Here is a 12,012-nt window from a genome sequence, read left to right as displayed (position 1 = left end):
TGCTGTGTGGGGCCTATAACAATGGAAGTAGGGAGGTTTAAGGCAGGCCCCTTCCACTCAGAAAGAAGGATGTCTCAATGTAGTCAGGTACTGTAATTTCACATTTTTCAAAGAATAGAAATTGCTCTGTCAAAACAACATACCAAAGGAAGTAACAGTACTGAATGTCTTTGTTTTAGATGAGTGAAACAGGCAGCACCAAGGTGGCCTCTCAGTCATGTTCAGACTCTGGGAACCTTCCCGGTGACCCTGACAAACTAAGTAGGAGTTCGGATTGTAAGTATCCTCAGAAGTGATATTAATTCAAGGCAGCCACAGGAAAAAAATTTAATTGTGGAAAAGGCATTGTAACATTTTACATTGTTTGCTTCCTTCAAGCTCCAGAGCATCAGGACACCAGAACAGTTGAGTTCACTAAAGGTCCCACTGATTCTCTGGGTATCAGTATAGCGGGCGGCGTGGGCAGCCCTCTGGGCGATATCCCCATCTTCATCGCCATGATGAACCCTGTCGGCCTGGCTGCTCAGACCCAGCAGCTCAAGGTACGAGATTTACACCTCCCTCCCGGTAACCTTTATTCGGCTTTCAGCAGAATGCATGCATGATTGCATGCCAGTAATTCTTGTGTGGGATTTAATGTGAATCTCAATTATGTCCAGCAAACTCTTTCCCACTCACTTTACTCAGTTTGGGAATCCCAAAAGGTCAAGAGCCTACAGCCGTTAGCAGTGACCTTCGCAGTTAAATGACAGTGAGACTGACAAAAGTAGCTCTGTGTGACCCAGACCGGAGGAGGACAATAGCCATTGCTAACACGTAATAAATCTCCCACTCCTGCATTCAGATCATTAAGCCTACAGAAGGGCTCATTGAAATGAATGGGGGGGTAAATCTTGAATAGTATATTCATGCTGCTTTATCTTTTCAGCTGGAATGAGCGATGAGAAAGCGACGTAATGAAATTACTCAGCCGAACACAAGCGTGGTTTTGCTTTTGAATGGCGTTAAATTTTCAAATAGTATTAGCCACATCCTGTTCATCATGCAGAGTTATCCAGACCATTGTGAAGTATCATAGAAATCACAAAACAGCACTTCTGCGGTTCTTTTGTAGTACATATTCATACTGGTTTTAGGGAAAATGGAAACACTATAGAAAATAGGTTACTTTTGTTACATTTTCATTGTTTTTACCGTTGTTTCCAACTAGGGCTGTCAAAGTCTACGCGATAACGTGTTAACGCCAATTGGTTTTAATGCCACTAATTTCTTTAACAAGTTAACGCATCTTGTGATTTTTAGGTTGTAGCGGGCTCAGTTTTAAAGCTTGAGTGAAGATACTGGTATCATATGAAACTAGAAAACTTAAGGAATTGGTACCAACCATGTCATACTAGTTTGTTGTGAAGGAGGCTAAATAACACTCCAAACGTGCACAACATTTTGGCGAGGAAAAACTGTCATGGCCATTTTTAAAGGGGTCCCTTGACCTCCGACCTCTAGGTATGTGAATGAAAATGGGTTCTATGGGTACCCACGAGTCTCCCCCTTACAGACATGCCCACTTTATGATAATCACATTCAGTTTGGGGCAAGTCATTGTCAAGTCAGCACACTGACACACTGACAGCTGTTGTTGTCTGTTGGGCTGCAGTTTGCCATGTTATGATTTTGAGCATATTTTTTATGCTAAATGCAGTACCTCAGAGGGTTTCTGGACAATATGTCATTGTTTTGTCTTGTAAATTGATTTCCAATAATAAATATACACATACATTTGCATAAAGCAAGCATATTTGCCCACTCCCATGTTGATAAGAGTATTAAATACTTGATACTTACGATTAATTTGCAATTAACTATGGACAATCATGCGATTAATCGCGATTCAATATTTTAATCGACTGACAGCCCTATTTCGAACCCAAACACTGATGTGTCATAAACATGGAAATGTCAGCTTACTGCTGAATGTGCCAAGTTGTTTTTCTCTCATGTATCCTTTTTAAATTGTACTTTCCAGATTGGGGACCGCATTGTCAGTATCTGTGGAACTTCTGCTGAAGGCATGACCCACTCGCAGGCTGTCACTCTGCTCAAGAACGCCACCGGCACAATACAGCTGCAGGTCCCGAAGCAAACACAGACACACACAATTGTTCTCTCACCCTTTCTGTTCTAATTAGATAAACCCGCAGACACAGTTAGATAATATGCAGATGACAATGTACTCTATTCTTTACTTTATCTGTGTACAAAGTTTTCACCTGAAAAGAACAGTTGAAGGCTACCAGCGGCAGACTTTGAAGTACCATAAAACTAGTCTCCGTCATCCAGCACTACCACCATGCTATCTGTCTTTATCTTGCAAGTCTAGCATGCCATAAATGTGTGTGGTTGTACGTGTGTTTTTGTGCGCCTGTAGGTGGTAGCGGGCGGCGACACCACCGTGACGGGTCCCTCTCAGGAGCAGGCAGCTGGAGGTCTCGCACCCAGCTGCATCTTCCAGGATGACCTCGGGTATGAGCTGGTTATTACACACAGAGTATTTTGCTCTGTCGTAACATCCATCTTACCCCTATTATATGTCAGTCTGTCTCAGGGACTGTATGATTATATTAGTGGGGGTTACAAAAGATGAAGGGTTATGTGTTTTTTTTTCTTCTACTTCTTGCTGAATGGAATTTAGTTCATATAGTCTCTAACTGTCTTCGCCATTCCAGCAGCCCACCTCAGTATAAGACCATGAATCTTGAAAGAGGACCAGACGGGCTTGGTTTCAGTATAGTCGGGGGGCATGGCAGCCCCCACGGAGACTTGCCGATCTACGTTAAAACTGTTTTTGGAAAGGTACGTAGCACATTTCTCCATTGTATATTTGCAGAATTGTCAAATTGCCTGTTATTAATTTAACTTTACGTGCATGTGTGTGTGTGCGCTCAGGGGGCAGCAGCGGAGGACGGCCGCCTGAAGCGAGGAGACCAGATAATGGCGGTAAACGGGCAGACCTTGGAGGGCGTCACTCATGAAGAAGCCGTTGGCATCCTGAAAAGGACCAAAGGAACGGTCACGCTCACTGTGCTATCATAGACATATGCAAATGCACACAAACACATACACTCCTTTTCCTACACTTCGTATCACACTCAAAGTTACTCCACACCTATAAAGAAAGAAACTTTAAAAATAGCAACACACCTCTCAGGTGTGATGTCACGTCTAGCAGCAGCAGAACTCAAACCGGCAAATATTTCACGACTAGAAGAATCTGTGAAAATATGCACACTGAAATATGAACAACCATTTACTGATAATAATGAAGGAGCTGATTGCTCAGTGTAGCTTTGAACACTGTGATCCACATAAGCCTACAGCAAGTAGACATACCGTATGTATGCGTCATGATGAAATTGCTCTTATCACTGAAATAGTAGTCCGAGATAGTATGTAAAGTAGATACATAAATAGTTTGCCATACAGTTTTAATTAGTTGTCACATAAATCTCAAAGAGGTTGTAAATAGTATTAGAATTACATTCCATGACTCTGGATTGAAGTATTCCCTGAAAATAGTGGCTCAAGTATTTTGCTGTTCACTGTATTGAAATCAAAATCATTATTTTCAGAAGTATTTTACAACAATATTCCTACGAGGATAGGCCTATTTTTCAAGGTTTTTAACAGTCTGGGGTCTACTTCTAGGGGTGACCTCCCACTAAATTAACAGCATGAAACAGCATGAAACTGCCCTTGAGGCAATTAACAGATTAGCAGATTTTAGCCGGTGGCTGTATTAGCTGATAACAGCATTATTTGTCTTGTGCATTGCACTGCTGTTGGCAATTCATCATGCTGATTTTCCTAAAAAAAAGGCCGATTGCTGCTGTAACTGGTGTTAATCATCTTATCGTGAAGTCACTGCTGTTTTAGCAGCCAAGGGAGCATTTTGAAGTGCTGATGGCTAGAAGATATTGTAAATACACGGAAAGATGTGAAATCCTTAAAACTAAGAAGCGTGGTTTTAGTGCACATTTGACTAGAGGAGGAATTGTGTGCGCGCGTGTGTATGACCACTGAAATATAGTGCTGCTAAAGCCCACATATAACGTATTATGTCAGTATTTTGATTTTTTTTTTAAAGTATTAATTAATGTTCACTTCATGAAAGTGCACAGAAAAAGCAAAATGACCTGGCTATCTAGGTTTGAGTGGACGGGTGGTTCTTCAAGTGTTTAACATGTCAAATGATTATATAATGGACCTGAGCTCATTTTGACCTTTTTTGTTTACCCAAAACAAAGTCATATAGTGTGTAGCATTAGGCATGTGTTGTATGGTCTAGTTGATGAGAAAGTTGTCTGTTCTCTGTCTTATCTATTATGTGTTTCTAGCACTGTCAATGTGACAGTATTGAATTTATTCACACTGAATTAAATAAAAGTGACCTTTGGATTCAATCAATGTGTTCCACTTTTGCATTTTATTGTGCCTAGTTTGCCTAAAGCAGACAGCATTCTGAGTTTACCATCCTCTAATTGAAAAACACATAATTAAATCCACCAAGAAAACTAGCTTGTTAAACCTCAGCAGAGTGACTATAAACCCAAGTATAAAAATATAATGTTCTTAAAATGAATAATAGTTGGAGCATTGTGAAATGCTGGGCAAATTTACAAGTGCACCAGCTGTTATTTAATTTCACCGCTCCTTACTGAATGCTCGGGCTATTGTACAGTATACATCACATCTGCCATACATCACATGAATACATTTTCTATCCGGGAGATAAAAGCAATTTACTGTCAAAGGAGGTCACATTTAAATGAAAGGCAAAGGGTTTGAAGTCAGAAGCTAAAACACGTGTAACGTAATAACTGTGCATAATGTAATCATTTAAATGTAATACAAGCTCATAATGTAATAATCAGCACGTAATGTAAGAAAAAGTGTGAGCGCATAACGTAATAACAGTTTTGTTGAAGAGGACCTGCTCCATATGTAGATATAAACGTTTCTCATTCTAAGGCAACGAAAACACAACGATTCCTATTTTCAGGTGATGATACATTAAAGAAAACATACTATATTCCATTTCTGCCAATAAATGATACACACTGTTCCTTAAGACCTCTATTTGTGTCAAGTAAAACTAGAAGGGTTCCTATGCTGTAAGAAGACAAGGAGAATACTCTTTTTGTTAAAACTTGCACTAAATTTATTACATTATTCAACTTTTTTTTTGCTTAGTTTATAATGTAATAATGTTCTCATAATGTAATAACTTATTACATCATGCACAAAACTATTATTATGTTATGTGCTGATTATTACATTATGAGCTTTTGTTACATTTAAATTATTCCATTATGCACAGTTATGCCATTATGAGTAGCTACAAATGCGTTGAATTTAAATGCACATGAATAAAGATGTATAGATACTACGTATGGCTATGTATAATGTGGAACAGCACATGTGGAATTGCTTGAATAGACTCTCTGTTGTCACTTGAGACTTAATAAAGCCTGGATAGATAGAGAGAGACAGAGAGAGACAGAGCTCTCCATTAAAATATAGCATCCCATCTGTCTGTGCACTGACAAGCACAGCTGCTTCACAGCCTGTCACATGGTTTGTGTGGAGTCCTACGCGTAGAGTCCGTTCCTTAAGTCGGGTTTACAGCAAACACGGGGGCTGCCAATTAATCACACGAGTCATGCAAAAACCTTTGAAGCTCTTTGTCTAATGAGGTCGAGGGTTTGTTTGGATTCAGTGGGCTGTGAGAGAAGAACACTTTTAAGTACGTATGCTCTCAACTGTTGGGTGACTCCTTCACCCTGAGGTCAAGATCCAACACCGCCCAACCACAAGCTATCTAGCTACGTCCATGCACTCAACAGCTGAGCTTTCCTCAAGCACCTGTTGTTTTAATGGTCCCCAGTGGGTTTAGAGGTTACCCAGCCTCCCTCCAGGTTCAGGAGACGCTGGTTGGTTTACACAAGACTTGTCTGCACAAGCCTTTTAGATGTGAGATCAGATGTTGCCGCTGCGTCACGCTTGGCTTGAACGTGGGCAGATGGGTGTAAAGTTGCCGCGGCGGTGGCGCCGAAGCTAAATCGCTTTAAAAGACCGCGTTATCAAGATGTCAATCAGGCCTTCCACATTTTCATGGGATTTTACCACGAAGCGAGACTTCTTTCTTGACCTCGTAAAGTAGAGTTATAACAAAAGACACATTTTCTGTCCTGTTCCATGCAAAAAAACTCCAGAACTAAAGCATTTGACCCCGCGGCTTTAGATGGAGCCTGTGAGATAAGTTAGTCGCCGCCCGCTCAAACATTTCAGACCTCAGTATCATCATGACTCATGCTCGCTCCACACTGGCTATCAAGAGGTTAAGCAAACAGAAACCTATAGTTGATGATTGGGCCAATCAATGATGACTCAGCAAACATGCCAAATGGGACACCAGCTGGTTAAACCACTGAAAAGAGTTTTGTTCATTTGTTTTTTAATTATCAGAGGGCAAATTGGGACACGTGGTGCAAAAAGATTTGAATCCTGATAATGTCAAAGCAGGTTTTGTTCAGGCTTGAAAGCGGTGGATTTCTTTGAACTTGAATTTATCATTTATCATCTGAGAAATGTGGTCATGAATGCAATGCATCAAAGAGATGCTTAAAATGGGGTTTCCATTAACCAGTATGTGTCATTATGTCAGCAAACATGCTGTAACTAATACTTTGATAAAGGTTAAAATGTATCATCAACACAACTGAAGCAGAGTCACGCTTGTATTGGCTGATTGATATCAGATGTTTTCAATACGCTTCACAATCATTGGCTCATTCATATTCCCTCCACAACCACAACCTCCTCGTCAAGTGAAATTTTGTCTTGTTGATTTGATTTAATGTGCATGAATGTTTATTAGGAGGGTTAAATCTCTCAGCAGAATCCTCGTCACTGCTCGGATTCTTTGAGAACTCCCTCATTCCCTGTAAATGTCAATTCCTTGACGCAAGTATTTTCTGACGTTAGAGTACTGGAGTTTTAAACTGACAAGAACGGACATGACAGAAAAATCCCCTAAGTGATTGTAGTTTCGATCCTCTCCCTTCATGACTGACAATAAGTCAAATATAATGTGTAGCCATGCTAGCGGCATGGGTCTAGGGATGGCAATGTCTGTCAGTTGGTCAGTCAACCACTTTGGGTCCAGACTGAAATATCTCAACCACTATTGGATGGATCGCCATGTCATTTTGCACAGACATTCATGGTCAACAGAGCACGAAGCTCGATGACTTTTATGATCTACTGACATTTTTGTCTCGCGCCACCAGCAGGTTGATATTTTAGTTTTTTGTGAAATGTTTTAACAACTACTGGATGAGTTATGATGCCCAGAATCCTAATGACATTGGTGATCCCCTGACCTTTTCTGTAGGGCTTTTCAAGTTTTTCACTTATCCTGTGAAATATCTTGACAACTACTGGACGGATTGGTACGAAACATTGTACAGACATTCATAGTTCCCATAGGATGAGGCAATGACTTTGGTGACGCCCTGACTTTTTCTCTAGCGCCATCATGAGGTTCACATTTTTGTTCTTTAGTGAAAACTCAACAGCAATCGGTGAATGGATTGCCATTAACACACGTTCATGTCCCCCTCAGGATGAATAGTAATGACTTTGCTCATACCGTGACTTTTCATCTAGCGCCATAATCAGGTCAAATTTCTAATTTGTCCAATTACTTTGGTTGATGACCAAATACCTGCAAAATCAACGACATTCACATCAGCCACAGCTTTACTTTGTGATTAGTGTTAATTAGCAAATGTTAGAATAATAAGATGCAAAACTAAAATTGTGAACAGAGCTGCCAGTATGGCTGTAGAAAGAGTCCAGTGTTGTTAAAATCTAGGAGCTCATGCTACAAGTCTCACAGAGGCATGTTCTCACATGACAGTATGAGGAAAGTGAGTATTTATACAACGGCCAGTATTTATTTGTTCTTCTAACAAGGGTTAAAAAGTCATTTTGCCATTCTCAGACTTGCCCTGACATATCAAACTGTCACAGAGAGCACATGCAACTTTGAGCACACATGCTTGGTTAAACATCATTCATCTCCTGACTACCTGATCTGCCTCGTGGACTCTTCAACGTCACGGAAAAGAGTCAGGCATAATCAGACATCTCCTTAATTACACGGTGAGTGACTTTTTGTCTCGGGAGAACAGAGGGGCTTAAAAGGTCACCTTTACACGCCTGCCCTCACAATGACGCGGCATTGCATACACAAACCAGCAAACAGAATTCAATATCCACTGTGGCTGGTGGTGTAAAATTGCGGCTTGATGAACACACCACTCTACTTTGCCTTCAGCAGCTTTTGAAAGAAAGAGCTACTCAAAAAAAAAGGTTTTCAGAGGCGTCTGATCGTTTCACCTTTCTGCACGGTGACTCTGTTGCCTCAAGTCTTTACTTAGCTGTCAAAAAAGATTAGCACATCACAGGCGCACACAGTCCTCTGCATTGTTTGAGTCAGCATACACTAGTTGCTCTTTAACAGTCCTTCCTCTCAGCACAGTGGTGTTTGACAAATTGGGTGGAGATTGTTGGTGACAACGGAATCTATCTACTGGAGACAAACATGTCAGAGGAACGTTTCTATCTTCAATCGATGCATTGTGAATCAGTATCATTAAATGACTAATAAACATTGGAATGTGATGAAGCAACTCATTATGCCAGTTTCTTGTTTTTATAAGATTAGATTGCGTGATTAAACTTTATTGCATTAAAGATTAATGATAACCATAGACAATGGGAAATGAGTCCAAGCCTTAAGGGGAAATATTACCTCAGACTGATAAACAAGTCTTACAACTCAAACTAAGAATGCAAGTATTGCAAGTAGAATGAATAAGAAAAAATAAACTTTTGCATGACAAATTTGATCCAGCCCTGCTTATATGTATATGGCGTTTTCATTTGTTTACCCTAGTTTTACATATCTCACTCTGGTGTCTTGTTACCAGAATAAACACAACGATATATAACTATCCTCCTTTATTTAGATGCTGTGTTTTCCTGAGTGGAACAGTCGAGACACAAACAAGCACATACTTCCCTTCCTATCCATAACCCAAAATTATGCCGGAGTCGTACTCTGCGAGCAGGAAGCTGGATGTTATCATGATTTACAGTGTCCTCGTCACAAGGATATAGCTACAGCTCAGCACACGCTCTTGCGTTCTTGTTGAAATGAAGCTGGGAGTTAACCAAAGCCGCGATGACATCATGCGAGATCGAATTTCTTCCTCACCTTCGGCGTGTTTGCACAAAGTTGAGTGTGAGGGCTGAGGCTCATGTTTACACAGACAACAGAGCACATGTGCAATGAGGGAACGCCAAACACTGACACTAAATGTTTGGTGTTTAACCCTTAACTGTAGTTATTACATGTTTGCAATACAAACAGCCTGCTGGGCTCAGACTATTAACTACACAGCAGACAAGATGGTTTTTGATGACCCATCTCGTACCGACTCTATCTTTGATAACAGGACACTGCTTCACCATAAGGCCGCCTCTTAAACACACCTTGCGTGTTTCTATTGGTATGTTTGCATTTCAGTTACAGCTTCAAATTACATCACCACGGCTGAGGCCTGATAAGGCAGAGTGTGTAATCATCCTTTTATGAGTTGTGTGTAAAGTAATGCGGTGACTCAGACGCTGGGAAATGTTTGCAGAACTGAAAGGTGGAAGAATCACCTGTGTTTGCCCGTGAGAGGTGCACATGTCCGACCTTGTGGAAGGACGCGGCTGCAGGGCTGTTGAACCAGCATTCATGGACAGAAAATAATACGTATAGACCAAGGACAGCATGAAATCAAATGATGCGTGCCAAGTACTGTTCCCTCATCTTAAAGTGAGGAATCTCTGTCCGCCTTTCACATATCTCGAGAACCGCTCATCCGATCAACTTCACACTAGGCGGGTGTATTGCTCAGAACAGGGAGTACAGTGTCAAATGTGGTGCCATTTGATGGTGGCGCGATAATAATTAACTTTACGTTTTGGCCTGTAACTTATGAACCGTAACTCTCAGAAACAAAATTATTTTTTTTCCGGGATTTTATGGGTCCAGATGAATCTATTCATATAAGCCACGCCCCTTTGCGACTATTTCGATTTTCCACCTTTTTTAATTTTATGCAAATCTGATTTTTTGCTACTCCTCCAACAAATTTTGTGCAATCGTCACTAAATTTGGTACAGAACACCTCTGGACCAAGCCAGAAAAAGTGTTTTTGGGGGATTTTTGATGTTCCTTACAGTTTTGCTATAGCTGGACCCTCAAGTACTGTGAGCAGGGATTGTATCTCAAAAAATGTCATGAACACTTTGTGCTATTGCGACCACGTTTGTTGGACATGTGTCCGGATGGGCACGTGCTCCGAATGGCCATTGCACTAGTAATACAAACACAACTGAGGCTGACAGAAATGTCATTAGTTTTGCAAGCATTTGGTCACAAGCCAAAGTATTGATGACACTAGAGAGAACGTCAGGGGATCCCCAATGTTATTGTAATTCTTTCTGTATGGAACATAAATGTATGGACGGAATTTCATGGTAATCCATCCAATATTTACCAAGATGGTGAGAAAAGTCACCAAAGTCATTGGGATACAGTGTGTGGGAACCATGAACATCTGTACCACAATTTGGTGCCAATCCATCCAGCAGATGTTGAGATATTTCACTGGATACATGAATATTTTTGACCTATTTGGACGTGCTAAATGAAAAGTCAGGGGATCACTAAATTAGGATTCATCTTCTAGATACCATGGATATCTGTACCAGATCCATCCAATAGTTTTCACTAAAAAACAAAAACCTCACAGACACACTGGAGGAAAAGTCAGAGGATCACCAAAGTCAGTAGGCCTCATCCTCTGGAGACAATGAATGTACGTACAAAATGCTATGACAATCTATCAAGATCAGAGTGGAACCAAAAGTGGTTGTAAAACCGAAAAGCTGAGAACTATGCCTCTAGTGTGGCTAAAAAACACAACACTGTAACATAACCAAAGGTCTAGCAATCACACTGCAATTCGCTTGTTCCACATTTGTTAGTGGTCTGTGTTATTGACTGCCACATCTCTGCATTGCTGGTGTAAAACAAAGGCATCCTATTGATTTTAAGGCAGGATGGAAAAATGAGCTTGTGATGAAAGCCCATTTACGCCTCTGGTCCTTGCTGCTATTTGAACCCATTTTCCATCTTCGCTCAGCAAACCTGCCCGCGCCATTAAACTGAAACGAGTGCCAAATTAAATGACGTTCCATAAATAACCTTTTTCTAAAAGGGGTACTTGCTCAGGCTTTGACTTGAATGTCTAACTTTTGATTCACGCCGAGCTTCCTTTATTATTCCGAGGATGACATTTTTAGAGCCCGTTATCAATCCCACATTTACGACCCAGGCTTTAACCCCTATTTAGGACTGGGTTACAATTGTTGTGACTTTTAAAATGCGGCGGGGGTAGGGGGGTGAGATAAACTTCATCTGGAGCTGTAAACCTTTGAAACATTTCATATCCAAGCCTATTGTCCCAGAGGGCTTTCTTCAGTCTTTAATCTGGCATCTTACCAAGTCATTACTTGCATCACGCAACCATTAACTCATCTTAACCTATAATTGTCGTTAAACTCTAACAAAGGCTTGATAAAGTCGTAAAATTCAGCCTGTGTGGAGTTATTTGGTAACTTTTTGCTTCAAAGCCTGAAAGGTATATTTTGCGCAACTCTATTATTATCATCTTATCTGTTGAGTAGCAATCCAGTGATGGCTTGAAGATGTGACATTTCATTTCGCCAGAATTCTGTTTTATTTCACTGGTATGTTTGCCAGTTTGGTTGAAAACAACATGCAAGTTTAAGCATTACAAGTTTTAAAAGACTAAGTTACGGAGCACAGAA

The 12,012-nt window shown here is 40.6% G+C and overlaps 1 protein-coding gene across 20 annotated transcripts in view; it reads left to right on the top strand.

Annotated features, from left to right (window-relative positions):
- Window positions 1-4,457, top strand: part of mpdz (multiple PDZ domain crumbs cell polarity complex component) — a 56,118-nt gene extending 51,661 nt beyond the window's left edge. For 15 of the 20 annotated variants that reach the window (XM_074624757.1, XM_074624755.1, XM_074624751.1 and 12 more), the window contains 7 exons: window positions 1-87; window positions 180-276; window positions 379-542; window positions 2,024-2,128; window positions 2,426-2,520; window positions 2,724-2,850; window positions 2,944-4,457. In XM_074624757.1, the coding sequence (XP_074480858.1) occupies window positions 1-87; window positions 180-276; window positions 379-542; window positions 2,024-2,128; window positions 2,426-2,520; window positions 2,724-2,850; window positions 2,944-3,090 (822 nt within the window). In that variant the 3' untranslated portion in view covers window positions 3,091-4,457. The remainder of the gene's footprint in view (window positions 88-179; window positions 277-378; window positions 543-2,023; window positions 2,129-2,425; window positions 2,521-2,723; window positions 2,851-2,943) is intronic. The other 5 variants (XM_074624754.1, XM_074624749.1, XM_074624741.1 and 2 more) reach the window with 2 other exon arrangements.
- Window positions 4,458-12,012: the final 7,555 nt, after the last annotated feature.

The sequence above is a fragment of the Sebastes fasciatus genome, chromosome 22 (assembly GCF_043250625.1).
Source record: "Sebastes fasciatus isolate fSebFas1 chromosome 22, fSebFas1.pri, whole genome shotgun sequence".
Classification (NCBI taxonomy): domain Eukaryota; kingdom Metazoa; phylum Chordata; class Actinopteri; order Perciformes; family Sebastidae; genus Sebastes; species Sebastes fasciatus.
This window is presented reverse-complemented; position numbering and strand designations above follow the sequence as displayed.